This window comes from Abramis brama, assembly GCF_963993115.1.
Source record: "Abramis brama genome assembly, chromosome: 3".
Classification (NCBI taxonomy): Eukaryota; Metazoa; Chordata; class Actinopteri; order Cypriniformes; family Leuciscidae; genus Abramis; species Abramis brama.
In genome coordinates this window covers 52,239,626-52,264,739 of record NC_139965.1, presented here as the reverse complement: position 1 = coordinate 52,264,739, position 25,114 = coordinate 52,239,626, and the positions used below count along the sequence as shown (strand labels likewise).

The 25,114-nt window shown below is 39.6% G+C and overlaps 1 protein-coding gene across 1 annotated transcript; it reads right to left on the bottom strand.

The window, feature by feature from the left end:
- Positions 1–30: 30 nt before the first annotated feature.
- mapk8ip1b (mitogen-activated protein kinase 8 interacting protein 1b) lies at positions 31–25,114 on the bottom strand. The gene is made up of 12 exons (XM_084109217.1): positions 24,710–25,114; positions 23,055–23,166; positions 13,916–14,155; positions 10,594–10,675; positions 7,996–8,835; positions 6,999–7,074; positions 5,840–6,015; positions 4,677–4,780; positions 3,826–3,933; positions 3,392–3,462; positions 2,923–3,021; positions 31–2,833 (listed from the first exon to the last, which is right to left on the bottom strand). Exons 1-12 carry the CDS (start codon positions 24,763–24,765, stop codon positions 2,761–2,763), a joined length of 2,037 nt encoding a protein of 678 aa, XP_083965343.1. The 5' UTR covers positions 24,766–25,114; the 3' UTR covers positions 31–2,760.

Sequence of the window (25,114 nt, the reverse complement as noted above, 5' to 3'; positions counted from 1 at the left end):
TTTGTTTAATTTAAAATTATTTATTAGTAGTTTTTTTTTTTTTTTTTTTTTAATATATAAATATCTTTGTTAACCCAACATAAAGATCAATTCACCATGTTTTTTTTTGTTGTTGTTTAAAATAATAATAAAATAAGTACAGTGTTTGAGCGAGTCAGGCTTGCACAGAAATTTACACAGAATTAGGGGATAATATTAACAACAAATGTATTTATTTATAATTGTATTGTTTTCATTAAATATATTTAGAAGTAGTTCATGGTATATCTAAATAAAACCAGTGATATACAAGCTCGTCTTGTTGAACAAGTCTTTAATGAGCACATCATTCGTACATAATTTGTTCATATTAATGTAATAAGGTCTTGCTTTTACAAGAAATACCTCAGGAGTTTTTTCAAATAAAGGGCATGTGTCGACCTCAAACAGAAGGCAAGCCAAAATATCTCTTCCAACGTCAATTACCTTCATAGTCACTCAAGCTTTAACAGGAACCCCATGGCACTGTAGTTTATTATTATTATTATTATTATTATTATTACGTTAACTGTTTTCTTTAAATTTATGAGTGGATGATCAAAAAAGAATACTGAAACTCCTAAAACATTTTCTAAAACTGTTAATGACTTCTGTTAATATGATCAAATTGCCATATACCGTTCATGGATATGCCTATTATTTGGTGACTAACTAGGTAACAAGTTGATGAGCCCTATTTTGCCATTTCAAATTATGAACCACTTTACAGGCAGATTTTAGGAAGGAATAATGCTGGTATACCTGTAAAATGCAGCAGACATCAAGACATCACAAACAGCTGAAATGGAAGATTTGTTATACTTTGAATGTATAGTCTGTATTTTGTGCTATGAAAAAATATTCTCTATTTAGCCTGAAGCACACAGAACCACAGCGCAGCAGCAAGAGCAGAGCAACGGATGAAACCCAGCTAACAAAAACATGTTCCAAGAACCTTTTGCTAACGTTCACCACATTAAGCTATGAAAACGTTATTTCTGAACATTTCTTGGTTATGCTAACGTTAAGGGAACATTCCATTTTGCAAACATGGGAACGTTACTTTTGAATGTTCTCTGAACAGTGGTAACTTTTAAAATAAATGTTAGACGAAGGCCCAACTAAAAAGATTGTTTCGTGAATGATGTATAGCTAATGTTTTTATGTTGCCATTTTGAGAACATTATTAAAGACCAGGGCCCGGTTTCCCAAAGCGTTCTTATCGCTAAGTAGTTCTTAACCTATTCCTTAACCTCTCTCTTAACCTTATGGGACGGTTCCCGAAACGTTCGTACGCTAAGTATATCTTTTGTAAGTCACACTTTCGTAAGGTTGGTCTGGACCATTCGTAGCTCTCTCTTAGCGTTGTTCAGGTCTAAATGAATATAATTCTGAAGTTTTAATACACCCAGACAGTATTAAATTAGGCTAATTCAAGTGTTTTCATGCAAAGAATAAAATTGTCATTACACTGATTGTTGTTAGATTTTTAATTATATTATTATACAATATTATTAATTGAATTAAAACGCTCTTTTAAAGGCCAGTGAAAGCATAGGCTACTGTCAGTTAAGTCATATTCGGACGCTAATATTGTTTCTCATGGGCTCGTCCGGTATTTTAAACATTTACAGGGGTAAGTCGGTGATTTTAGTGCCGTCCGAATCCATAATATCAGTGTTTTTCTCACCCAATCCGCGTAAAAATCCCTGGCAAAATTAGTACCTTCTGTTTTTTGACAAACAGGTCGTGTGGTAATTTAATTGCCGTCTGAATCCACATCTCTGAGTTTACAAGAGATTCAAAATTCACGGTTTAAATCCTTTTTGATCACTGCCGAGCACCGTACGCAAGATGTAAACTTTTATTACTGAAATGCTGGAAAGTATTTACACAAGAACAATATTTCATCGCAGCTCCACCTCAGCGAACAAAAATGGTAAAGAAAAGGCGGCACGTAAATTTTTGAAAAGGTTATTGTGGCAGCAATAGGCTATATGTTACAATTTTAAAATATGTAGGTTAGGCTATTATAGGCTATTATAGTTTGGATTATTTTTTATAATATCCAATAATCATAATAAATTGCAATTTCAACTATTTCTGAAGTGCTTCTTTTATAAAGATGACCGCTTTCTCACATAAACAGCCCCTGCACGAGAGAATAATTGATTCTCGAGCCATCGATTTCAAACAATTCAGCACCATCGCCACGGACAGCGCCGGGTCACGTCGCATTTAAGAAGGTATATCTTAAGCAGCTTTCTAAGGTATAGTTCGGGGAACACACTTAGGAAAATAAACAAATTTGGTAAGATATATCTTTCGAGTCTTCTTAGCAGGCTAAGAGTGAGCGTTATCGGGAAACCGGGCCCAGATAACTTTGAACGAACATTCTATTAATGTTACTGAAAGGACGTTCATAACTTTGAGAGAACCTTGCCAGAACGTTCTGAGAACGTTCCCTGTTAGCTGGGAAACACTCATCCAAAGCATCCAAAATCCTCAACATCCATGAAAATAATTTCAGCCTTTTATACTGTACAATTTTTCGTCGTCTGACGAATTCCAACACAATATCAAGTCGTGTGCATCACCTTACAACCGTCAGTCTCTTCATCTTGTTTGGTCCTTTTTGTCAGATATATTAGTCTTTGTTTATATACACATATTATCATTTCTCATATATTCATTTAGCATAGCTGTTTTATACATTGCTGTGCAGCTCATTTTAATCAGAGATTATTCCAAGTAAATGTCTTCTGTTGGACACGAGACCTCCACAAACTCTTTATAGTACAAGTGGAATGCCTTCCTGTGAGTGAAGACAGAGAATGTACTGTGACTATTAAACAAATCGAGTCGTAGAAGAAGGAACATAAAGGAAAGGAAAATAAAACTGACCTCACAGACTCTGCAAGGGGTTTAGTGGAGTTCTCAGACACAAAGACGTGACAGGCGAATCTCTCATCGGCGGGATGTTTTGTAATGAAGCCAAAATACCTGCAGAGATACCGTACCATATGTTAATAGACTGACTGGTAAATAAAACACACAGAGCAAATGCAACTACTGGTCGAAAGTTTGAGTTCGGTAAGATTTTTAGTTTTTTGAAAGAAACCTCTTATGCTCACCAAGGCTGCATTTATTTGATAAAATAATACAGTAAAAATAGTGAAATATTATTACAATTTAAAAGAACTGTTTTCTATGTGAATATATTGTATAATGCAATTTATTCCTGTGAATTGAAGAAGAAAAACCTTACTGACCCCAAACTTTTGAACAGTAGTGTAATATGCAATATATTAATATGAAAACCATCATCATTGTCAGTGAGAATTCAAAGGATGCCGGTAAATGATTGACTTACTTCTTGTTCCTGGGATGGTAGCCACAGAATGAGACATTTTTCAAATGGAAAAAGTGACTATATTGGCTACTCTGTGGAAACAAATTTATAAAACGATTATATTGCATGTCCACAAACCTATAACCCTAACGTTACATGCTGAAATGTCTTCAGTTCTATATGGTTCCCACGCCTTTTCACCAATGAATTCCCACGTATTTTCTAGCTACACGTAATTATATGGAATAAAATTCAAATCCGTTTGGTTCTGCATGTCTAGCCGAGTCCATGGGTACTGTGCATTTCATTGACTAAACAGTCAACAAATAAACAGTATTACTCTTCATTACTCACTTTCTTGGAAGTCTTGAAATTTAAAAAGCAGAATGTTAAGATGTTTACAAAAACGCGCTTAAAGGCGATCATAAAACAAATGTTCTTGCTTGTGGTTTTACCATGTCGAAGTCATCCTGCACTGTGAGTTTCAGTCCCTTCACGTTTATCTCCAGGATGCAGGATGACGGTGGATTGTAATGTACAGTCAGTCTCCTGTTCATCGCAATCTGGAATCAATCATGAAGAAGCAAGGGGACATTAAACAACTACGATGAACTAAAAACGTTTGCGTTTGTCAAAATGATCTCCGTTCACACGGATCCGCAAAAATGAAAAAAAAAAAAAAAAAAAACTTGGTGTATTCTTCATCCCAGGCCAGTAGTTGGCGATGTCACTTTGCAAAGAAACACTATGTGCCTATAGACTGAACACATAATGCGCATGACGTCACGGTTTTCACAAATTCGCGTTTATAAAGTTCACACGGAGATGATAAAGGTATCGTTTTAAGAAACTTGCACTTTGAAACCTGTTTTCAGGCTCCTAAAATGCCGTTGTCGAGTAAAAGAAAGAATCTTTTAGTTGAAAACGGTGTCATGTAAACGGCCCCTAATAAAGAAGATTTAGCAATCTTTTGAAAACGGGTTTCAGAGTGCAAGTTTTTGAAAATGATACTGTTATCATCTCCGTGTAAACTACAAAAACGCGAATCTGTGAAACTGGTGATGTCATGCGCATGCGTATTACGTGTTCAGTCTATAGGCACGTAATGTTTCTTTACAATGTGACATCGTTTTGACAACGTTGTCGTCTGTATGTTAAAAAACGCAAAAGAAAACCTTTTCCATTCTAAGTACATCGTTGTCATGTAAACGTACCATTAGAGGATGTTTTACCATACGCTCAACTCATCTAATTCCATCACTTCATTTGTTTTTCAGTGAGTGAAATTTAATCTTATTATACAAACCTTTTGCATAGCTGCACAGAGAACATCACTGCCTTTATGATTCTGCACTTGAACCGAACCAAGGAATTTCATTGTATATTTTTCCATCCATTCAGTACTTTTTGCTAATGAGAACAGAGATATAAAGAGCATATAAACAGTTAGGATTGTTAAGCAATTAAAACACTGTGGATTCAAACACTACCGGTCAAAAGTTTGTAATAATTAAGATTATATTTATCATGTTTTTAAAAGGCTGCATTTATTTAATAAAAATACAATAAAAACAATAATATTGTGAAATAAAATAAAATAAAAACTCTTCTCTATTTGGATATCTTTTAAAATGTAATTTATTTTAAAATTTATTTAGCAATTGATTCAAAGCTGAATTTTCAGCATCATTACTCCAGTCTTCAGTGTCACATGATCCTTAATTTTATTATGCTGATTTGTTGCTCAAGAAACATTTCTTCTTATTATCAGTGTTGAAATGTGCTGTTTTTTAGTTTTTTTTGTTTTTTTTTGAAACTGTGAAACAAGATTTGTTTTTTAAAAGTGGCATTAAAGACATTTATAATGTACATAATATAAATATAAATTACTTCACATGTTTTCTTTCGTTAATAATATATAGATGAAATTGTTTTACATGCACTTATCTAGCAAGACAGGATTTAGATAAAACAAAATAAGAAAATAAAGGTTTTCAAAGATTTACATGCACTGCAAATAATTTTGTTATCAACTTCTTTCTTTTTGAGCCTTAAGAAGACTTTTTTGCAATCTTTTAATTTTTTTAATTACAAAATAATTCGTTTTACTCTCAAACGCAGTATGTTTGATTGAATAAAAATGGCACAAAGGAAACTCCATAAAAATTCAGCTTTGGATCACAGGAATATTGAAATATGTTAAAAGCAACAGTTCTTTCAAATTATAATTATATTTCACAACATTAATATTTTACTGTAATTTTGATCAAATAAATGCAGCCTTAGTGAGCAGATTCCAAATGAGACTTCATTCCAAAAAAAAAAATATATATATAAATATATATATATTACTTTTTTACAAACTTTTGACTGATATTGTACTCTTAACTCCAGCCCTTTTATGAAGTGAAATCTTTTCATAGATGGGGAACGGAATCAGGACATGCCATCTTAATCTCCAACTCTTACCATTTAAAGAAAGTTGTTGCTCCTTAAAGACCTCAGTGGCGTAATAGGCAGGAAAGATCCCCCGTTCTCCTGTTCTCATGTTGTATCCCTCATACCAGTAATCCTCATCCTGCACCTCCACCAGCAGAGGGTCGTTGACCTCCAGCTCCAGCTCATCGTCGTGACGAGGGACAAATCTGGGAAAAACACATCCATGAGGTGAGGAATTTTTGGTCAGTTCTCAGATGGTGAGATGTGTGTCTTGTTTGTGTCCCATTGACTTACTACTGATATAATTAACTAGATACTAATGTCTAGATACTAATGTACTTGTTTGCATTTGAAGAGTTCAGATGCAAAAGCCTCTAAGTGTCATCTGAAATTTTTTCTAGAATGATCATTTTTATCAAGCTCGTATATTTAAGTTCAGTAATTTTCACTTAATTGGCGATGAAAATTACCTATTAATTGTCATTTAACTGAAATTACTAAACCTGAATATACGAGCATGATAAAAATTATCATTCTAGAAGAAAATTTCAGATGGCACTTAAAGGCTTTTGCATCTGAACTCTTCATACTTAACTTATATTTAACAAATATTTATAATTTCTAGATATTTATTTTGTCCTATCAACCAATCTGCATGCCTCCACTAATCACTGATACATTTGGGTGGCAAGGAAGTGTAATTGAATAATTTCTCCATTTACATGTTTAAAAATAATGGTTTTATCTTTTGAAAAATCAAATTTAAGAGTGACAAACAGATGTGGTTTAAACAGATGTAAGTGTATCTTATGATCAGAATTTCCTCCAATATAAATTTGGAAATAAATAGAGTATTTTTTTATTTATTTTTTTGTATATGAAATAACAGAATGATGGGGCTGAAATAACGCACATCATAAAACATAACCAAATGCTCATATTTTGCAAAGCTTTATTCAATTCATATTTAGGAATTCGCATTCTTGAAAATTTAGTTCATTGCCTTTTCAAATGATATGATATTTTTTTTAAAACTCCTGAAAATGATGAGTCACAAATGGAGCCATTTTCTGAGAATGACCCAGTATCCACTGGCCATGCATTCATTCAGGACTTTGATCTAAAAATACAAATGCATTTAACAGTTACACGTGTGCAATTTTTGATAGTGGTGTCCGATCTGTTTCACCTGTAGACGGATCTGTGTGTCTGGTCCCTCTCTTCTCCATTAATCATACAGGAAAACAAGCCAAAAGATTCTGTACCTAAAGACATAAGCAAAACGCCTATGATACAAACCCTTTCACAAAATCAATACAGTACATTCTTATGGTCGTACTGGTCTATTGGTTTTCAGTTAATTTCTATATACTTTAAGTTGAGTTTCCGTGGGATGAATTTAGTCTCAAAATGATTAACCCATGCGTGCACATTATTATCCATGAACTTGATAAATGTTGCAGATATGTTTTACTATCCACAACCAAATGCCTTTCAACTTGTGTGTGCAAAATTCTGAATTAAATGAATGTGTAGCAATTTTAACCATTATTAATACCTGAGCATTAATAATAGGAGTAATAATAGGACCAACATGGAGTAATGAAGTCTACTCTTAATATGTGAACAAACATTAACATCATCATTCAGTCAGCAAAACATGCAGAAACTCTGTCAAATGTAGATAAGAAAATAGTTTTTTGTCATTTCTTTTATTTATCTAGATTTGATTGAAACAGAAAAATATACACAACTGGTCAAAAGTTTGGAATAATTAAGATTAAGAAGTCTCTTATGCTCACCAAGGCTGCATTTACTTGATCAAAAATACAGTAAACACAGTAATATTGTAAAAAATATTATTACCATTTAAAATAACTGTTTCCTATTTGCATATATTTAAAAATGTATACATGATGCAAAGTTGAATTTTCTGCATCATTACTCTTTTTCATTACTTTTTGTCCTTTTATTAATCCTATTATTAGTGCTCAGGTATTAATATTATACTCTTTTTCTTTTTTTTTGCTTAACATGTTTGTGGAAACCATGATATATATATTTTTTTCAGGAATATTTGATGTATTTAAAATAAAAATCTTTTTTAATGTGATCATCTTAATTATTCAAAAATTTGGACCAATAGTGTACAAATGATAAAAACAATATAAAAGCATAGCACTTACTGGAGGAGCGTGAGCAGCCATTCATGAAAACATTAACAAATTTTCGAGAAAATGGCATGTCGGCCTCAGGGGTAGAGTCCTCTGACAGACACGTTGAAGCTTTGATCCCACTTCGTTTTCTTCCTTTGTCTTCATTCTCATCCTCCTCGTACTCTTTCTCGAGAGCCGACTCATATGGAGAGGAAACACAATTATCATAGATGGTGGCCGAATCACTGTCATCGCTGTAGCCACGATAACACTCTCTTAAACTGACGAGTTCCAGCTGATCGTGCTCATCCACGACCAGTGTGTATTTCACCGAATCGTACGAAAGTCCACTTGCGTCTGAGTTGCTCATGGAAGTTTTCAGCGTTCCCGACAAGCTCTCGCCATGGGCATGATCCTCGCCAGCACCGCAGTCTCTATAACACAGCTCTTCTGCTCCAGTTACTTCTTCACCGCTACTGTCAGCGGCCAAAGCATTCACACAAGAAAAATAGGAAGGGGGTTGCAGATCCTGCTCATGGTATGGAGGGGGGGCTTCATTGTCAGAGCTGACTGCGGTGACCTGCGCTTTCTCACTCTGCAGAGCCTCGGTGCAACGCTGTATTGGTGTCAGATAGATCTCCTCTGTAGGCTCGAGCCGAACGTCCGTATGATAACGGATCTTCTCGCAGTGACCCAGTTCTCTGTGTACATCTCTGGCTTTACACTGGACAGATAGTACAGCAGAAGGAGCAGGAGCTTGAGTGTGTTTGGGCTTGTCAGTAGATGTGCCACAGTCTTTCCGACCGCTGCCTGGTTGGTGCTTCTCCTCATCGCTTAGACACGTGTGCTCACGAGATGGAGTCAGTTCACCTGGTTGCAGCGGGATCAAACACAAAAAAAGTGAATTGATAGATTACCAATAGAGTCAATGCTATGGAAGCTGGCTTCTGCCACGGTATATAACAAATAAAAAAAGTAATTGTGACTTTTTATCTCACAATTCAGACTTGTTTTCTCGGAATTCTGCAGAATTTTTTTTGTTCTGTGGTGAGAACAAGGGTAACAACAACAACAGCAACAGAACTGCGAGATATAAACGCAGAATTCCCAGAAATGTGAACTTGCAATTACATATTTAGCTATAACTGGAAATTGCGAGATATAAACTTACAATTGTGAGAATTGTGTCTGAATTGTTAAATAAAAAGTTATTACCTTTTTTCTAATCCGAGGCAGAAACAAGCTTCCATATAATGCATACACACACACACACACACACACACACACACACACTTGTATGTGGTTTACGGGGACTCTCCATATAGGTGTAATGATTTTTATACTGTTAATTTAGTATGTTTTTAAGCCATTTGGTTTACGAGGACACTTCTTGTCATTATACACATTTGTGTCCTTATAAACCATATATACAAGACACACACACACACACATATATGGCAGTGCACTTTAATTAGTAAAAATATAATTTGAGGTCAGTGATAAAAGTGTAGGCTACTAACATTCTGATGGATGGCTTGTTTTGTTCTTGAAACGGAAAGATGGACCAACAAGTTAGGTACGCCTGTGAGACCCATTGTTTGGCGAGACTGCACATGCAAACATCTTTTTGTAGATGACTAGACTAAATCAAATTCACATGACCGTAGTTGGCAGCAAAACACTGATGCCCTTTTGTCACTGAGACAACAGAGCTAGGGAAGTTTGGCATAAAATGAGCTAGCTCATAATCTGTCAAATTACTTACAAAATTGACTTATTACTGAAATCGGTTGCAAGTTGCTATGTAGTATATTTAAAATATATTAACTATCAAATAGTGTAAATCAAAATAAATCAAATAACACACTATAGTTAAAATTATACATGTGCTTTAGTATGTTAGTCAACACATCAAAATAAGGTCTTTCAAATCACAACACAGGATGATTAAAACATTATGATTTAAAATGTGGTTAAATTAAAACTTTAAATTTCATATTAAAAGTGTGCATAAGTGTGTTAATTTAATTTAATTAATATTACATTATCTGCAATACAGTTTTTAAAAAATATACTTTAAAGATTTGAAGTACACTACAAGTGCACTTCATTTTCTCATAAAATAACTTGGGCTGCGTCCAAAATCACATACTTTCTTGAGTAGGTACTTATTTTCAATAAGTAATTACTTCACGACCGCTAAAAAAAAAGTATGAATGTGTTTAGTATGAATGTAATCCGGACGTACTGCATTGGCTATGCTGTCATTATCATGTGACCTACCAGCATCAGTTACATCGCTTCACTGCCATTCACAAATCCTCTCCCTTGGCCTCATGGGATAGTAAAGTGTCCATCGTCTGCACACATCAGAATCTCGCCGGAAGAAGTAGATCATCCGGGTACTTTTTGCCAACTCATTTATGAGAACTGTGAATTCGGACATAGGCCTACTTCTTTTGTCACATACTGTTGTTCACCTACTATATAGTACTAGGGAAGTATGTGATTTCGGATGCAGCCTCGTTTTAAGTGGAGAACATTGTTGTCACTGTAATGATGTCACGCCAACTTCCCAACTAAGACTTAATAAGTGCTTACACCGTAAACAAAGATCTCTACACTCACCTGTTTTAAGTGGCGGCAAGGTCTGAGAGATTTTCTGCTGCCAGCTGTACTTCTTCGCAAATGAGTTGTTGTTTAAAGTGTCCTGTTGATGAGATGCAACAGATAAGCTATAGCATACTTTCATAGTGGTCTTGCAATATAGTGTATGTAAACTGTTCATAGCATGCAAATGTTTTTGTATGCATGGAATAACCAGATGCTCTGGGTACTGTACCCTGAACACTTAAAGCTAAATAAAACACCTGAATGAAGTTAAATAATACAGATAAATAATATAAATCATTTCTCCATTGATAAAAACAGAGGTGTAAAGTAACAGATTACATATACTCATTACAATACACTCTTAAAAATAAAGGTTTATTTATTTATTTATTTATTTTTTTGCAGCAAAGCCATAGAAGGACCATTTTGGTTTCTCTGAGAACCACTTTAAAAAATAAAAAAAAACGTTTCCACCATAAAGTAGGGTTGCACGGTAAGTAGTGTCATGATACTAAAACGTCAAAATACTGGCAATGCCACTGTAGTTTTAAAATGGTAGAACCATGGCAGTACCATAAGTAATGTTGTATGAGCTGAGGTTACTCTATTTAAATCGCTCATTTCATCACTTATGGAACAGGTGTAATGGTTTGTTTCTAGAATTATTTTTGCGATGACGAATGCAATTAATTCCTTTCATCACAGCATTTACACTCAGTTCTTATCAATCATTTGAGTCCTTACAATGTGATTTTAACATTATCAATGAATTTATATGCTATAATATACTGTCCTCCAGTTAGAGTCGGATATTTCAAGATATCAATATATGGGGGCAAAATATGCTCCTGTGAGTTCTTGTTTTTTTTTATATATATATATATATATATATATATATATATATATATATATATATATATATATATATTTATAACATATAGCACACGTATGTCTGCAATATGTCTGTTAAAGATCACTTCATCTGGAAAGCATCTGCTGTTTACTAACATCTGATAGACGTCTTTAAGATGTCAGTTTTACATACATTCTATCATAAACATCTTAAAGACATTTTCTAAACGTCTATTTGACATCTGACAGGAAACGTCCTATAGACATATTGCAGATGAGCAAACACTCTAAAAAATACGTCTTTCAGATGTAAACACGCACATCAAATAGACGTCTCCGTGATGTACGTGTGCTATTTGACAATATGACAGAGTGCTGTTTTCCCAAATATCAACAGGATTGCAAATGTGATTTTACACAACAGTTCAATAAGCAAAAAGTTATTATTAAATGACAGTTAAGACACAACATTGTCAATATTGTTGTTTTCGCTTATTTCGCTTATTTCATTGAAAAGTTCTAAACAAAGCAGAACTGTTTTTCGTTTCTGAATGCATCCGTGTTTCTGAGCAAATCGTGCGAATCAATGCTTTAATGAGTCGTTCGTTCCAAAATGAATCAGCCATTTTGAATGAAGCGTTTGAATGAATGATTCAGTGACTCAATAATTAAGACTTGCTGCCACCTACTGGCAGGTTTAGTTTTCCATTTAAAACTAGGCCCTTTTTCAACATTTCATATTTCTATATCCAGAATTTTATATTTAAAACATTAATCTCGTAACATTATTTATGCAACAGTACTTGCAGTATAGATGCATTATTACCAACTCTGAGCAGTCAACTGTCAGTGTAAATACATCTACTGTAAATGTACCTTCAGATGCAGTTTCTGTGCTACTGTCTGTCAGTTTCTGTCAATGTTAAAATGGATTTTGTTTACACTGATTTCATTTGATTGGTAACAGTCAGTTAATCATTCTCAGTAATAAAGTATTCAGAGGAAAATCTAGTCTAACAGTTTTCATTTACACCTATGTATTTATGAAAATTTGGTCAATTTTGTAGAGTTTAACACAATATTGCACGTTATTGTTATAATACTTGGTATCGTGATACTTCAGCTGGTGTAGTATCGTAAGATATGTTTGTGGTATCGTGACAACCCTACTATAAAGAAAATTTAGTGGATTGAAAAGGTTCCATGGATGTTAAAGGCTCTTCATGGAACCATCAAAGCCAATAAAGAACTTTTTTTAAGAGGGTAATTAAGTCACTTTTCTCAGGAGTTGTACTTTATTTAGTATTTATTTTAAACGCTGTACTTTTACTTTGCCATTTTTGCTCTAACTGTGCTCACTACTTATTTTCCTAAAAAGAATAACCAACTGGTTCTGACAAAACAAAATAAGCAAATGTCAGAGGCAAACACTGTTTCTCTTTCAGCATTCCTGCTTGTGCTCTGGTGAGAGTGCTCACTCAGTGTTTATTCAAACAGATAATAACAAAGGAACGTCATCAACCCCTCTAAATAACAATGAAGTGGTAATACTTTGTTCAATGGGGGCCAAGCACTAACAAGCCCAAACACATGACTGTATTCTAGAAAGAGGACATTTATGGAAAACAAGCCCAAAGTTGTGTTGTGTTTTCATGTTTTATGGGGACTTTGCATAGACATGATTTTAATACTGTATAAACTGTATATTCTATCCCCTTACACTAACTCTACCCCTAAACATACCCATCACAGAAAACATTCTGCACTTTTACATTTTCAAAAAAACATCACTTAGTATGATTTATAAGCTGTTTTCCTAATGGAGACCAAAACATTTCCCCACAAGAACAAGAATTTAGGATATTGCCAGTAATATTTTGTCCCCATAATGTAGTGTTTACCAGGACACACACACACGTTTTAAAATTCAGTTCTGATCACTAGTGAACAAATCCTTGGTAAATTCTGCAAAATGTCATGATGATCAGACACAGAGGTGCAGTTTTAAATTAACTGAACTGATTAATTACTAAAAGCATAGTAATTTCAAGTTAATTTAGATTTAAATGTGAAAGAATGTGATGATGACAGAACTGATGCGTTAAATTAGTCAATCCATTTACACACCTTTGACCAATTTGTGCTGACCTGTTGCAAGATTGATAGGTGAGCGCTATTGCATTGAGAGTGTAATGAGTCAATCATATCGCAATGCACTCAGGCATCACCTCTTCTCACTTGACTTTTTGAAAGTGTATTATCACACCACGCTCTATCAGCTCAATTTGCTGTATTAGAACACGATGAGCTCAAAAGAGACGCTACCTCCCTCTGAAACTTTATCGACTGGCGTCGCTATTGGATGCTATCACTGTCAATTATTTTATTTTCTTAAATTGTTTAGGAGGCACTGCTTCCCTTGCCTCATCAGAGAATATGCACCTGCAGTGTACCTACAGTCATATCTTTACATACTGTTTATTACCTGAGTCCTGGGCACCTGTGGGAATAAGTTGAGAGTGGTCGGTCTTTTTGGACGGTAGGTATCCATGGTGAAAGGAACAGCAGAATCCATAGATGCTTTGCTGTCGTATCGACAAGCCACTCTTTGGCTCCTATCGACAGCATCAGTAAGATGTAAAGGATGTGTCTCTGCCTGGATCTGACCCACTGCGCCTGCCTCCACCTTGTCCAAGCCACTATTGGGTGCTTGAATCACATGGTCCTGCAGGGATTGGAAAGATTGACTGTCAATCAGAGAAGAGAGTGAATGAAAAAGCAAGAGGGGAGATGAGGGCCACTGACCCAACCATTAGAGCAAGCAATGACATCAGACTTTGGCATTTTTGGTACCGGCTAAGCCACGAGAACAAGAGACAGGGGGAGGGGTTTCGGACAAAGACTATTCATGTTGGTGTTTACTCACTGCATTACAATGAGACACATGCTTTCAGCTCCAGTTATATGCAAAAGTTCGCAAGGTTTGTACAGATTTTGATTTAGAGATGATATTATAAAAGTAAGTGCTGTGAAAAAAATCATGTGGAGTGAAAATATGAAAAGTGTACATTCAACAAAGACATAATAATATACAGCTTTTATCAGGGTCCCACTTTATATTAAGTGTATTTAACTACTATGTACTAACATTTAAATTAATAATTTGATTCAATGCACTTATTGTGTTCATATGTTTTTACATCACACTTATATTTAAAAAACAAAACAGAAAAACCTGCATGTTGTCACGTTTGTTCTTGTTTATTTTTTCCAGTTAATTTTTTCTTGACTTTTATTTTGGAATTTGTCATACTTTCTGTTTTTGTCACGTGATTCCCTGTTCCCATTCAGTCAGTCATGTTCGACGTTATGTCGATACTGATATATTGAGGTCTTACTTGGGAGCCCAATCACCTTTAAGTGGTAACAAAATGAGCCAATGGATATTGACCAGTGAGATTTGAATACCGATTCACTCCTACCCGGACATAAGGGTATATAAGGCCATGTCGCTCATTTTTGCTTCGCAGCCGAGCGGTTGCTACAGTGATCGCTCTCTTCCAATATCCTATCTTGACAAAGAGCTTGTTTCCTGATTGAAAGAGCTGAATTTCCAATCTAAGAGAGCTTGTTCGAAAGGAGATCTCACTGCTGGTGTGAGGACGCATCCAGTGGTGTTTCGCCATCTTAAAAGAACTTTTGCACGGTTAAAGCGTAACTCTCGCCAAAATGCAACCTAGGGTCTTTTTGTGAATCTACCCGAGGCAAACTTTCGTTTAAAAGCATAATTAGGATGGAAACGCCACTTTTAAGATTGACCGTAGTTTCGTTTTCGGTCAAATTGCCTTTTGAATGGGAGTGCTAGGGGCACGATAGCATCAAAATAGTCGATCTCCGAATGTAACGTAACAGGGAGGAGAGTAAAAGCTTCTCCTAAAGCTTAGTTCCATATAAATTCACAGATAATTTGTTGTTTGTTGTTAGTGAAAATCAATATTGACCTTGTATTTGAAAAAGGATCCTCATATAAGAAACAATACTAAAATTCAGAGTCAGTTCATTCGCATTCGGAGATCGACTATTTTTGACTGGCAAAATGCCGGTGGCTGGAAACAACAACAGCTACAGTGAGTTGTTCAAAACCTTTCTTTTTAGTAAACTCTGTGTACACAAACAATGTTCTCAATGCTCGAGTTCATGTGTAGAGCCCCTGGTGATACTTTGAGCAAAGTTTCATGTTGTGTCGAGCCTTCTTAGTGTTTTAAAAAATAGCGGTTTTGATGCTATCATAGTCGTGCCCCTAGTACTCCCATTCAAAAGGCAATTTCACCGAAAACGAAAATACGGTCAATCTTAAAAGTGGCATTTCCATCCTAATTATGCTTTTAAATGAAAGTTTGCCTCGGGTTGATTCACAAAAAGACCCTAGGTTGCATTTTGGCAAGAGTTACGCTTTAAGTGCAGCGATTCACCCCTTGGTGCTTCGCCGCAAAATAACATATTTTCCTAAAAGAGCAAGCACGGACGGCGAGCGTCTTTTTAAAGATGTCTTTCCGTCCGTGTGTTTCTGGATGCGGTCGTTTCCTGGCTTCCTCTGACGGCCAACTATTGCTGTCTCACATGTCTGGGCCGAGAGCATGCTGGGAATGCATTTGTGGATGGTTCATGCTCTCATTTCCCCCCTCAGGGGTGATTGCTCATGCTGAATCAGATTCAGACTTGACGGCCATGCTTGTCCGGGCCACCACGGGCATCGGACTCAAGTGGAACCCTCCACCTTGTCCGGAGCGCTTGCAGTTGGTTGATGGGTTCCTGGGTGCAGAACACAGTTCACAGCCACATTCCGCCCCAGTGCCTTTCTTCCCGGAGATGCATGGAGGATCACAAGTCACGGAAGGCACCTTTTACTGCCCGAAACCACTCTGCAGCTTCCTCCTTTCTCACTAGCCTCAATGGTGGGGTTGCCAAGGGTTACATGGAGATTCCATAGGTGGAGTGTGCAATTGCGGTGCATTTATGTCCGCAAAGTGCTGCCACCTGGCAGAATCACCCGGCCTCCTGTCCAGGGTCTGTAAGACGACATCAGCCCTGACTGCTAAGGCTTACAGTGCCGCTGGGCAGGCCGCCCTCCGCCTTGCATGCCATGGCCATCCTGCAGGTCCATCAGGCAAAAGCTCTCAAAGAGCTGCATGAGGATAGTTCTGAGCCGGGGTTGATGCAGGAACTGCGCACGGCGACTGACCTTGCATTCTGGGCAACGAAAGTCAAAGCCCGGGCTCTTGACCAGACGATGTCCACTTTTGTGGTGCAGGAGCACCATCTTTGGCTGTACCTGGCATAGATGAAGGATGCCAACAAAGTTTGCTTTCTTGAGGCCCCCATCTCCCAGGCCAGCCTTTTTGATGAGACTTTCGAGGTCCTTGCCCAACAATTCTCAGCAGTCCAGATACAGAGTGAGGCAATAAAGCATATCCTGCCCCTGCGTTATACCACCGCCACCAGGCAACCATGGGCTGGCCTGCAGTCTGCTCATTGCCTAGGGCGTTCCCCTGTGGTGTTTACATCAGTTCAGGCGCGACCGGAGACGTTAACCCAGCCGCCCAGTTGAGCCCCTGCAGGAAGGGAGACATGGCCCATTTATTTCTGTTACCCACTTTTTCAATAAAAGATCAGTTTCCTCAGTCTCTGGGCCATATAGGGCTTGGTCTGGTAGTGAGCAATGCCCTGCTTTTACTGACCATTTCTTCGGTTTGCTTTCGGCAGTTGGGCATATCAGTACAAGGCCCTCCCCTTTGGGCTGTCCCTGTCTTCCCACTGTCCCTGTCTCCCCTCACTTTACCAAAGTCGTGGAGGCTGCCCTTACCCCACTGAGGGAGGGGGGCATTTGCATCTTGAACTATCTCGATGACAGACTCATTCTAGCTCACTCTCGAGATCTGTTATGCGAACACAGGCTGCTGGGGCATCAGGCATCCACAGCCGCGGTAACTCTTCGGTTTGATGCATATGAGACCGCTTTAGCACTGGCCTCAAGGCCGAGTCCTGAGATAGGCATGGTGCCGCGGCACATTCCGTGTGGTCATCACACTGAACATTCAGCCTCTGGTCATACCCTGCCTTTCTATGGACCAGAGTGCCCTTAGAACAAGTGTCCAGGAATGTTGTTGTTACAACAGATGCCTCCAGAACGGGTTGAGGCACTGTGTGCAACGGGCATGCAGCTTCGGGCTCCTGGACAGGACCTCAACTACAGTGGCAAACCAATTGCCTAGAGTTGCAGTGCAGTGGCAGACTTGGCAGTGCTGCTCGCCCTGAGTCGGTTTCGACCATTGCTTCATGTCAAGCACGTGCTGATCTGCAAGAACAACACTGCGATGGTTGCGTACATCAACCACCAAGGCGTGGTATGCTCACAACGCATGTCACAACTCGCCCACCATCTCCTCCTCTGGAGTCAGAAGCGGCTCAAGTTGCTTTGCGGCATTCACATTCCAGGCAAGCTCAATCGTGCGGCTGACACGCTGTCACGACAGCTAATGCTTCAGGGAGAATGGAAACTCCATCCCCAGGTTGTCCAGCTGATCTGGAGTTGATTCGGGGACACACAGGTAGACCCGTTTGCCTCCCAGGAGTTGTTCTATTCCCTGACCGAGGGCACCCTCGGCACGGATGCACTAGCACACAGCTGGCCCCCGTACCTATGCATGTATGCCTCTCCCCCAGTGAGTCTGCTGGCACAGACACTGTGCAAGTTCAGGGAGGATGAGGAGCAGGTCTTGATGGTTGCGCCTTACTGGCCAAACCCGGACCTGGTTTTCGGACCTTATGCTCCTCACAACAGCCCCTCCATGGTGAATTCCCCAGCCCTTTGCTTTGCTGTGTCTCATTTGCACACTGCGTGTTTACGTGGACTGCATGCAGAGCTTCAATAGCTCGGAGCAGCTCGTTGTCTACTTTGGAGGTCAGCAAAAGGGAGAGGCTGTCTCCAAACAGAGGTTGGGGTGTTGTTTCCTCCTGGGCATTGGCGCCTCTCTGACAGACATCTGCAGAGCTGCATCTTCGGCGACACCTAATACCTTTGTGAAGTTCTACAATCTCTGGGTGGAGCCAGTTTCTTCCTGTGTGTTGGGTACAAACAGGTAATGTGCGGGAAGGCTAGCTCAGTGTCTCACTTGCAGCCCCATTCCCCTCTAAGGGGGGATACGAGCACCTACTTTGCTCTTCAGTTAAGTTCCTCTCTCGGCGAACCCTGAATCGAGTTCCTCGTGTGCATGCCCGGTCGGTCAGCCCTTGTGCTGAAATAGATGCCCCCATGTCCCTAATCATGCCGATTTTGGCTATATGCTCCGAGTAGTACTGTACAAGAAAGTTATTTCCCTAACATATCTTATAATTAATAAACAATTAACACTGAGTGTTCACTAGACAAACAGGTTAGTTAAATGTGGTATTAATTCTGCTACATCAAGTTCATTCTTACAGCTGATCTAAATATTGATAATTAATTATAACTAGTTATAACATGTCTTATTTACAACATGACAATTGTCATCATATGAATGTAGCTCGAAATGGATTTGTAAAAATCACATTTCATTTTATTTTTTGCCGTTCACAGCTGCTAAATCTGATTTGGACTGACAGTCTGAATGTAGTAAGGGAACAAACTGGCACACACTAGGAAACAGGATGGCAGGGAAACAGAACCAAACCAAAACACATGGAATGTGGAATAAAAACATAAAAATGATAACATGTAGCAAGTCTAAAGACTTCAATATCAGGTGCAATCTAGATGCATGTTATGTGTTCTGGTTGTGTGGGGCTTTAAGGCGTGGGCTGTTCTTCTGAAGAACGAGCCTGCACAGTTATGTGTGGGTGGGGGCTGGGAAAAAGGAGTTCCAGAAGTTTGAGGTTCGCTGGACTGTGAGGCAAGAGCATCGGCCACACAGGTGCTCACATTAATAAAAGAGCATTAAAACTGTTAATTGAGTCTATCATTTTCTCCGATCGCTATACTGATGTCAGAAGTGAACTGTTTGAATCCAGTTAGTATACGAGATTGCTCTCGTTATTGTCCCTGAAACACGATGCGGAAGCAGACTAAAGAAAAGATTAAGTCCAAGCCAGAAGCAAGCCGCATGTTTCGTGAGACTCTATGTGCTTCGGCATGGGCTTCCGATCAATTCGCAACAGAGGAAAACTTTTTGGAATCGCACAAGGCTCGTGTGAGGGAGGCTACTAGGAGGATGGCTGCAGACGCCGGGCTTTCGTTGCCGGAGCCGAGTGCCGCCGAGTACCGCCAAACTTTCACGAGGACAACAAACATGCAGGGGGCAGTGGAGGTTTTGTGTTGACTATAGTTGCCTTAATGAGGTCACCAGGAAGGACTCATACCCCATCCCTTGTGTGGATGAGTCACTGGACCTCGTAACCGGGTCATCATGATTCACTTCACTGGACCTGTGCACTAGTTATTGGCAGGTACCACTTGCTCCTGATGCCAGACCGAAAACTGCTTTTTGTACGAGCAGGGGGCTATGTCAGTTCAGGGTGCTCTGCTTTGGCCTCTGCAATGCACCAGCCACTTTTGCCAGGTTAATGGACAGGGTCTTATCGGGTATGGCAGATCATTTCAGACCTCGTTGGAGGCCCTCAGGCATATGCTGGTTTGCATAAGCAAATCTGGCTTGAAGCTGCACCCAGAGAAATGTCATTTGTTTAGGAGGGAGTTGACGTTTTTGGGGCACAAGCTGGGGGGCCAAGGGATTGACCCGATGGAAGAGGTGCAGGCGGTAAGCAACTGGCCCACTCCTACAACTTCACAGCAGCTCAAAAGTTTTTTGGGGTTGGCCTCATATTACAAGAGGTTTGTGCATGTTTTTCCCAGCATCGCAGACCCACTTTTCTGCCTGCTGAAGAAGGATAAGTCCTTCGCTTGGACTGAGGAGTGTCAAAACTCTTGCTGCCCTGAAACAGGCCCTGTATTGGTCCCCCCTGACCTCGCACTGCCCTTCATTCTGGACACGGACGCTAGCAATGTGGGTATGGGGGCGATTCTCTCTCAGGCGGGGGTTGGGGGAGAGCGAGTTGTGGCCTATTACAGTAAAGCGTTCAACAAGGCCGAATGCCGATACTGTGTCACCAGACGGGAACTTGTTGCAGTGCTTTTTGCAGTCCGACACTTTAAGTATTACCTGTGTGGGCTACCTTTCACTGTACGCACTGATCATTCAGCTCTCCAATGGCTAATGTCATTCAAAGAGCCAGAGGGCCAGCTGGCACGCTAGATTGAGGAACTTCAGGCATACATTATGAGAGTAGTACACCGTCCAGTGTCAGGCCATACGAATGCAGACGCACTTTCTCGTCAGCCATGCTTTGCTGACGGGTGTTGGTACTGTGATAAAAGAGAAGCCAGGGAAAGAGAGCTGGAGAACCTAGATGCTAGTGGGGCTTCTGTGGTTTGTAAGCATGGCGATACGCTGGCGTGTTTGATGGTGGGGACAGTGGGAGTAGAGGCGACTGCGAGAGGAAGATGCGGACCTGCAGCCAGTAATCCAGTGGGTCCAAACACAGCAGCGACCTCTGTGGGAGGAAGTGGCCATTCTCTCTGTGTCCACGAAAAACTTATGGACAAAATTCAAAGACCTGCGTCTGCAAGATGGGGTGTTAGAGAGGGAGTGGAAAGACCCTGCCACTGGATAGGGGAGGTGGCAGGTGGTGGTGCCCAGGTCGCTGCATGAGGGGGTTATCAGGGCTGCCCACGGGATGGTGGGGTCTGGACACTTTGGGGTTTCAAAAACACTCAAACGTGTCAGACAGAGTTTTTACTGGGGGCTTGTGAGGAAAGATGTGGAGGATTTTTGTCGGAGGTGTGATGGTTGCACTGCCCGCAAAGGCCCGCCTGGCCAGTCCCTCGCTCCCCTGCAACAGCTACCTGTAGTGGGGGTGAATGTAATGGGTCCTTTTCCATGTTCGGAGAGGGGTAACAGGTTTGTGCTGACGGCTATGGATTATTTCACTAAATGGCCAGAAGCTTACGCACTGCCTGACCTAGAGGCCGAGACAGTGGTGAACGCATTGGTGGATGGCATGTTCAGCCATGTCAAATTCGGGGTTGCTGAATCCATACACAGTGATCAAGGCCGGAATTTTGAGTCGCGTGTCTTCTCGCTGATGTGTGAAAAATCATGGATTCACAAAACAAGGACCACCCCTTTGCATCCCCAAAGTGATGGCCTCGTTAAGAGGTTTAACAGGACACTGGCGGAACAGCTGGCCATTGTGTCTGCCAAGCATCAGCAAGATTGGGATACGCACTTGCCATTTATCCTAATGGCGTGCTGATCCGCTGTGAAAGACTCAACCTCTTGCACACTGGGGAAATGGCTTTCGGGAGGCCACCTGATACGCCTGCTGTGCCCCTGCCCCCTGAGTATGCTAGAAAGCTTCATGACCCTTTGGAAGCTGCTGATAATTTTGCAAGGAAGCAGTTGTTAAAAGCGGGGACCCGGCAGAAGCGAAATTATGACCTGAAAGCAAAAGGGCACCATTTCACAGTGGGTGAGTTGGTGTGGGTGTATAGTCCTCAGAGAAAGAAGGGCAGGTGCCCTAAACTGGATTCCAAGTGGGTTGGGCCGTGCAGTTTTCTGGAGAGAATCTGAGAAGTTGTTTACCAAGTGCTGTTGCCTCCAAGGGGTAGGAAGGTGGCCGTGCACCGAGACAGATTGGCACCTTATAGAGGAAGCGCCGCAACAGCCCCAGCACCGGCCTCCTCTACAGTTGTGCCTACCCCGGAGGGTGGACCAGGACCCCAGTCGAGCACTTCCAGTCCTCTGGCAGACCCAGATGCAGCCACACCAGTTCTTGAGCTGCAAACCTCGCATTCATATAACCCAGTTTCAATTACACAAGAAGGGCAACTGCGGCCTCAGCAAGTCAGAAGGCCGCCGAGACGGTTCAGGAACTTTGTTTGTTCCCTCGAGGTCGAGGAACTTTGTGAAGGGGAAGCAGTGTAGCAAGTCTAAAGACTGTTTATGTTCAATATCAGGTGTGATCTAGATGCATTTCTTTCATGTGTTATGTGTTCTGGTTATGTGGGGCGTTAAGGCATGGGCTGTTCTTCTGAAGAAAGAGCCTGCGCAGTTATGTGTGGGCGGGGACTGGGGAAAAAGGAGTTCCAGAAGTTTGAGGTTCACTGGACTGTGTGAGGCAAGAGCATCGGCCACACAGGTGCTCACATTAATAAAAGAGCATTAAAACTGTTAAGTGAGTCTATCATTTTCTCTGATCGCTGCAATATTTAAACACTGGCTTGCTTTCTCTGTGGTGCCTGACTCTGAAAAAAATATTTTAAAAAACTGGATGTGTCAGCAAGTACAACAACTGAAACTTGAAAAAAGTGTAATTTCTAACAGACATAAACCTGGCAGTGATCACTGCCACCTACAAGTCTAATGATGTAGTGCACATTACAAAAGAAAAAACCCCACAAAAGAACAGGAGACTGTACAAGTCAAAATCAGAACAAAAGTACACAAAGGCTAGATGCATTGTAATTCCCAGTGGTTGTTTGAAATTGTTCTGTAATATTTTACACATTAGGCAAGACCTGTTCTCACCTTGATGTCAGAGTTGTGTCGCCTGGCCCTGAATTCAAATTCATCAGTCATTTCTGTGATTTCAGACAGGTCCTCATCTTCAAATTCATCCAACCCTATGTCATGGGTCAGCCTATAGAAAGAACCACCAATGTTATTGGTCAGGGGCACTAGTGGGCAGTTTGTTTAATTGTTTTTAAATGTACTGCACAATATACCCTTGTGAAAGAGAAGTGTGCTTAATTGTATTGAATAGCACTTGTAGTGTACTTCAAATCTTAAAAGTCTATTTAAAAAACTCACTTAAGTGCACTTTTTAAAAGTGCAAATTATGTCAAATTAAAAAGTTTGACTTCAAATTTGAAATCATTATTGATATCTTTTAAATGTACTAAATGGCAGCTTCATCATTACAAATGTGTCATTTCAAATATATTTAAATGCATGATATACAAGTTTCAAAAGAAATGACAAAGTACATTTTAGTTAAATGCTTTTCAGTACATTCAGGCACTTTTTTTTATGCACAAACTATGCAAAAGTGGCAGCCCTTCAGGTGCAATTAGTGTCCGAATTCACTCATTTTCATAGTCATTTTCATTCACTCCTTCAAGTGGACTATATTATTTGTATAGGGAATAGTGAATGAGGGTATTGAATGAGGGATTTCGAACACAGCCTCTGTTTTCAACTCCTCCCTCAACTGCAAGCTGCAAATCCCGCTGAGCTAATCCAGCCGCAAGCCAAAGTCGAACATACCTTTTGATTAGCTGGTTCATGCATTTAATTTGGGTTAGAACAAAACTCTGCAAGAAAGAGGCCCCTAAAGCACAGGACCTGATGCATTTGTGCCACTCGCACCGGCCTAAAGATGACCCAATCGAATTATACCCAAAAACGCTGTAATAGCTGCCAAAGGTGCTTCAACTAAGTACTGCGTTAAGGGTGTAAATACTTATGCCAATGTGATTTTTTAAAATAAATTTGCAAAGTTATTACAAATCTGTTTTTTGCTTTGTCATGATAGGATTTGGATTGTAGACTGAAGTGCAAAAATAAATAATTTTAAGCATTTTAGCATAAGGGTGAAGTGAAGCATAAAATGTGAAAAAGGGGGTGAATATTTTCAGGAACAGTGACGTGGCTCACGTCATAGGTCACATGACAATGTCACCATGGTGGATATGCGTGCACTGTATTAATACTACAAACATTCATATTTTACTAACAGCTCTTCATCAAACGTAGTTCCAACAGGATTACAGAAGCAGCTTGTGTCTGTATGTGAGATTCATGCTGTGCACATGCACATTCTCATCCCCTTTCAAAATAAAAGTCTTTTGTCACGGCATCAGTCTGACACTGAAATAAATAAAACCTGCATTGCAAAGTCGACTATTTAAAAATAAAAATAAAACAGTAGGTGAAGACAATAGTATGATGCCCTTACAGATTTATTTAATTTTCAATCTATGAATAAAAAAATGGCAAAGGTCAAAAATCCCATTTCAATACTGTAAAACATATTGCATAAAAAATAATGAATGTTGCTATGCAACAAAAATAACAATCTACTATGTGTGCTGCATATGCTGCTCATCAAAACACATGTATAAGCAGTATTTTTTCCTAGCACAACAAATTTAGCATATTATAGAAAAAAAATAAGCTCATACCATTTCTCCCATTGCTCCTCCGTCCATTCTTCTTTGCCATCACCGTTTGAGTCCATTCTGAGAGCAGTGCAGCATGGGATTGTGTTTACATCTGGTCAAAGCTCTCTTCATATTTCAGTGCCTGCCATTCGAGCCGCTGTATTTGAAGTCAGTTTAGACTGAATTCAATGACAGCAGCACATGCAGCTCCAGTATTCTCCATTCACTGTTATGTCCAGTGTATAATGATGATGCCTTGATGAATGCTGCATTTTTCCCACTGTATCTCTCTGCCCTTCATGTGTTTACCTGCATCCTCACTGTACGATCTACAACAGGAGACAAAAAATAAAATAAAGCAGAAATTGGCAAAATAAAAGCTCTGCAGAGTCAGCGCTGATAGAGATGATGCATGACAGTGTCCTT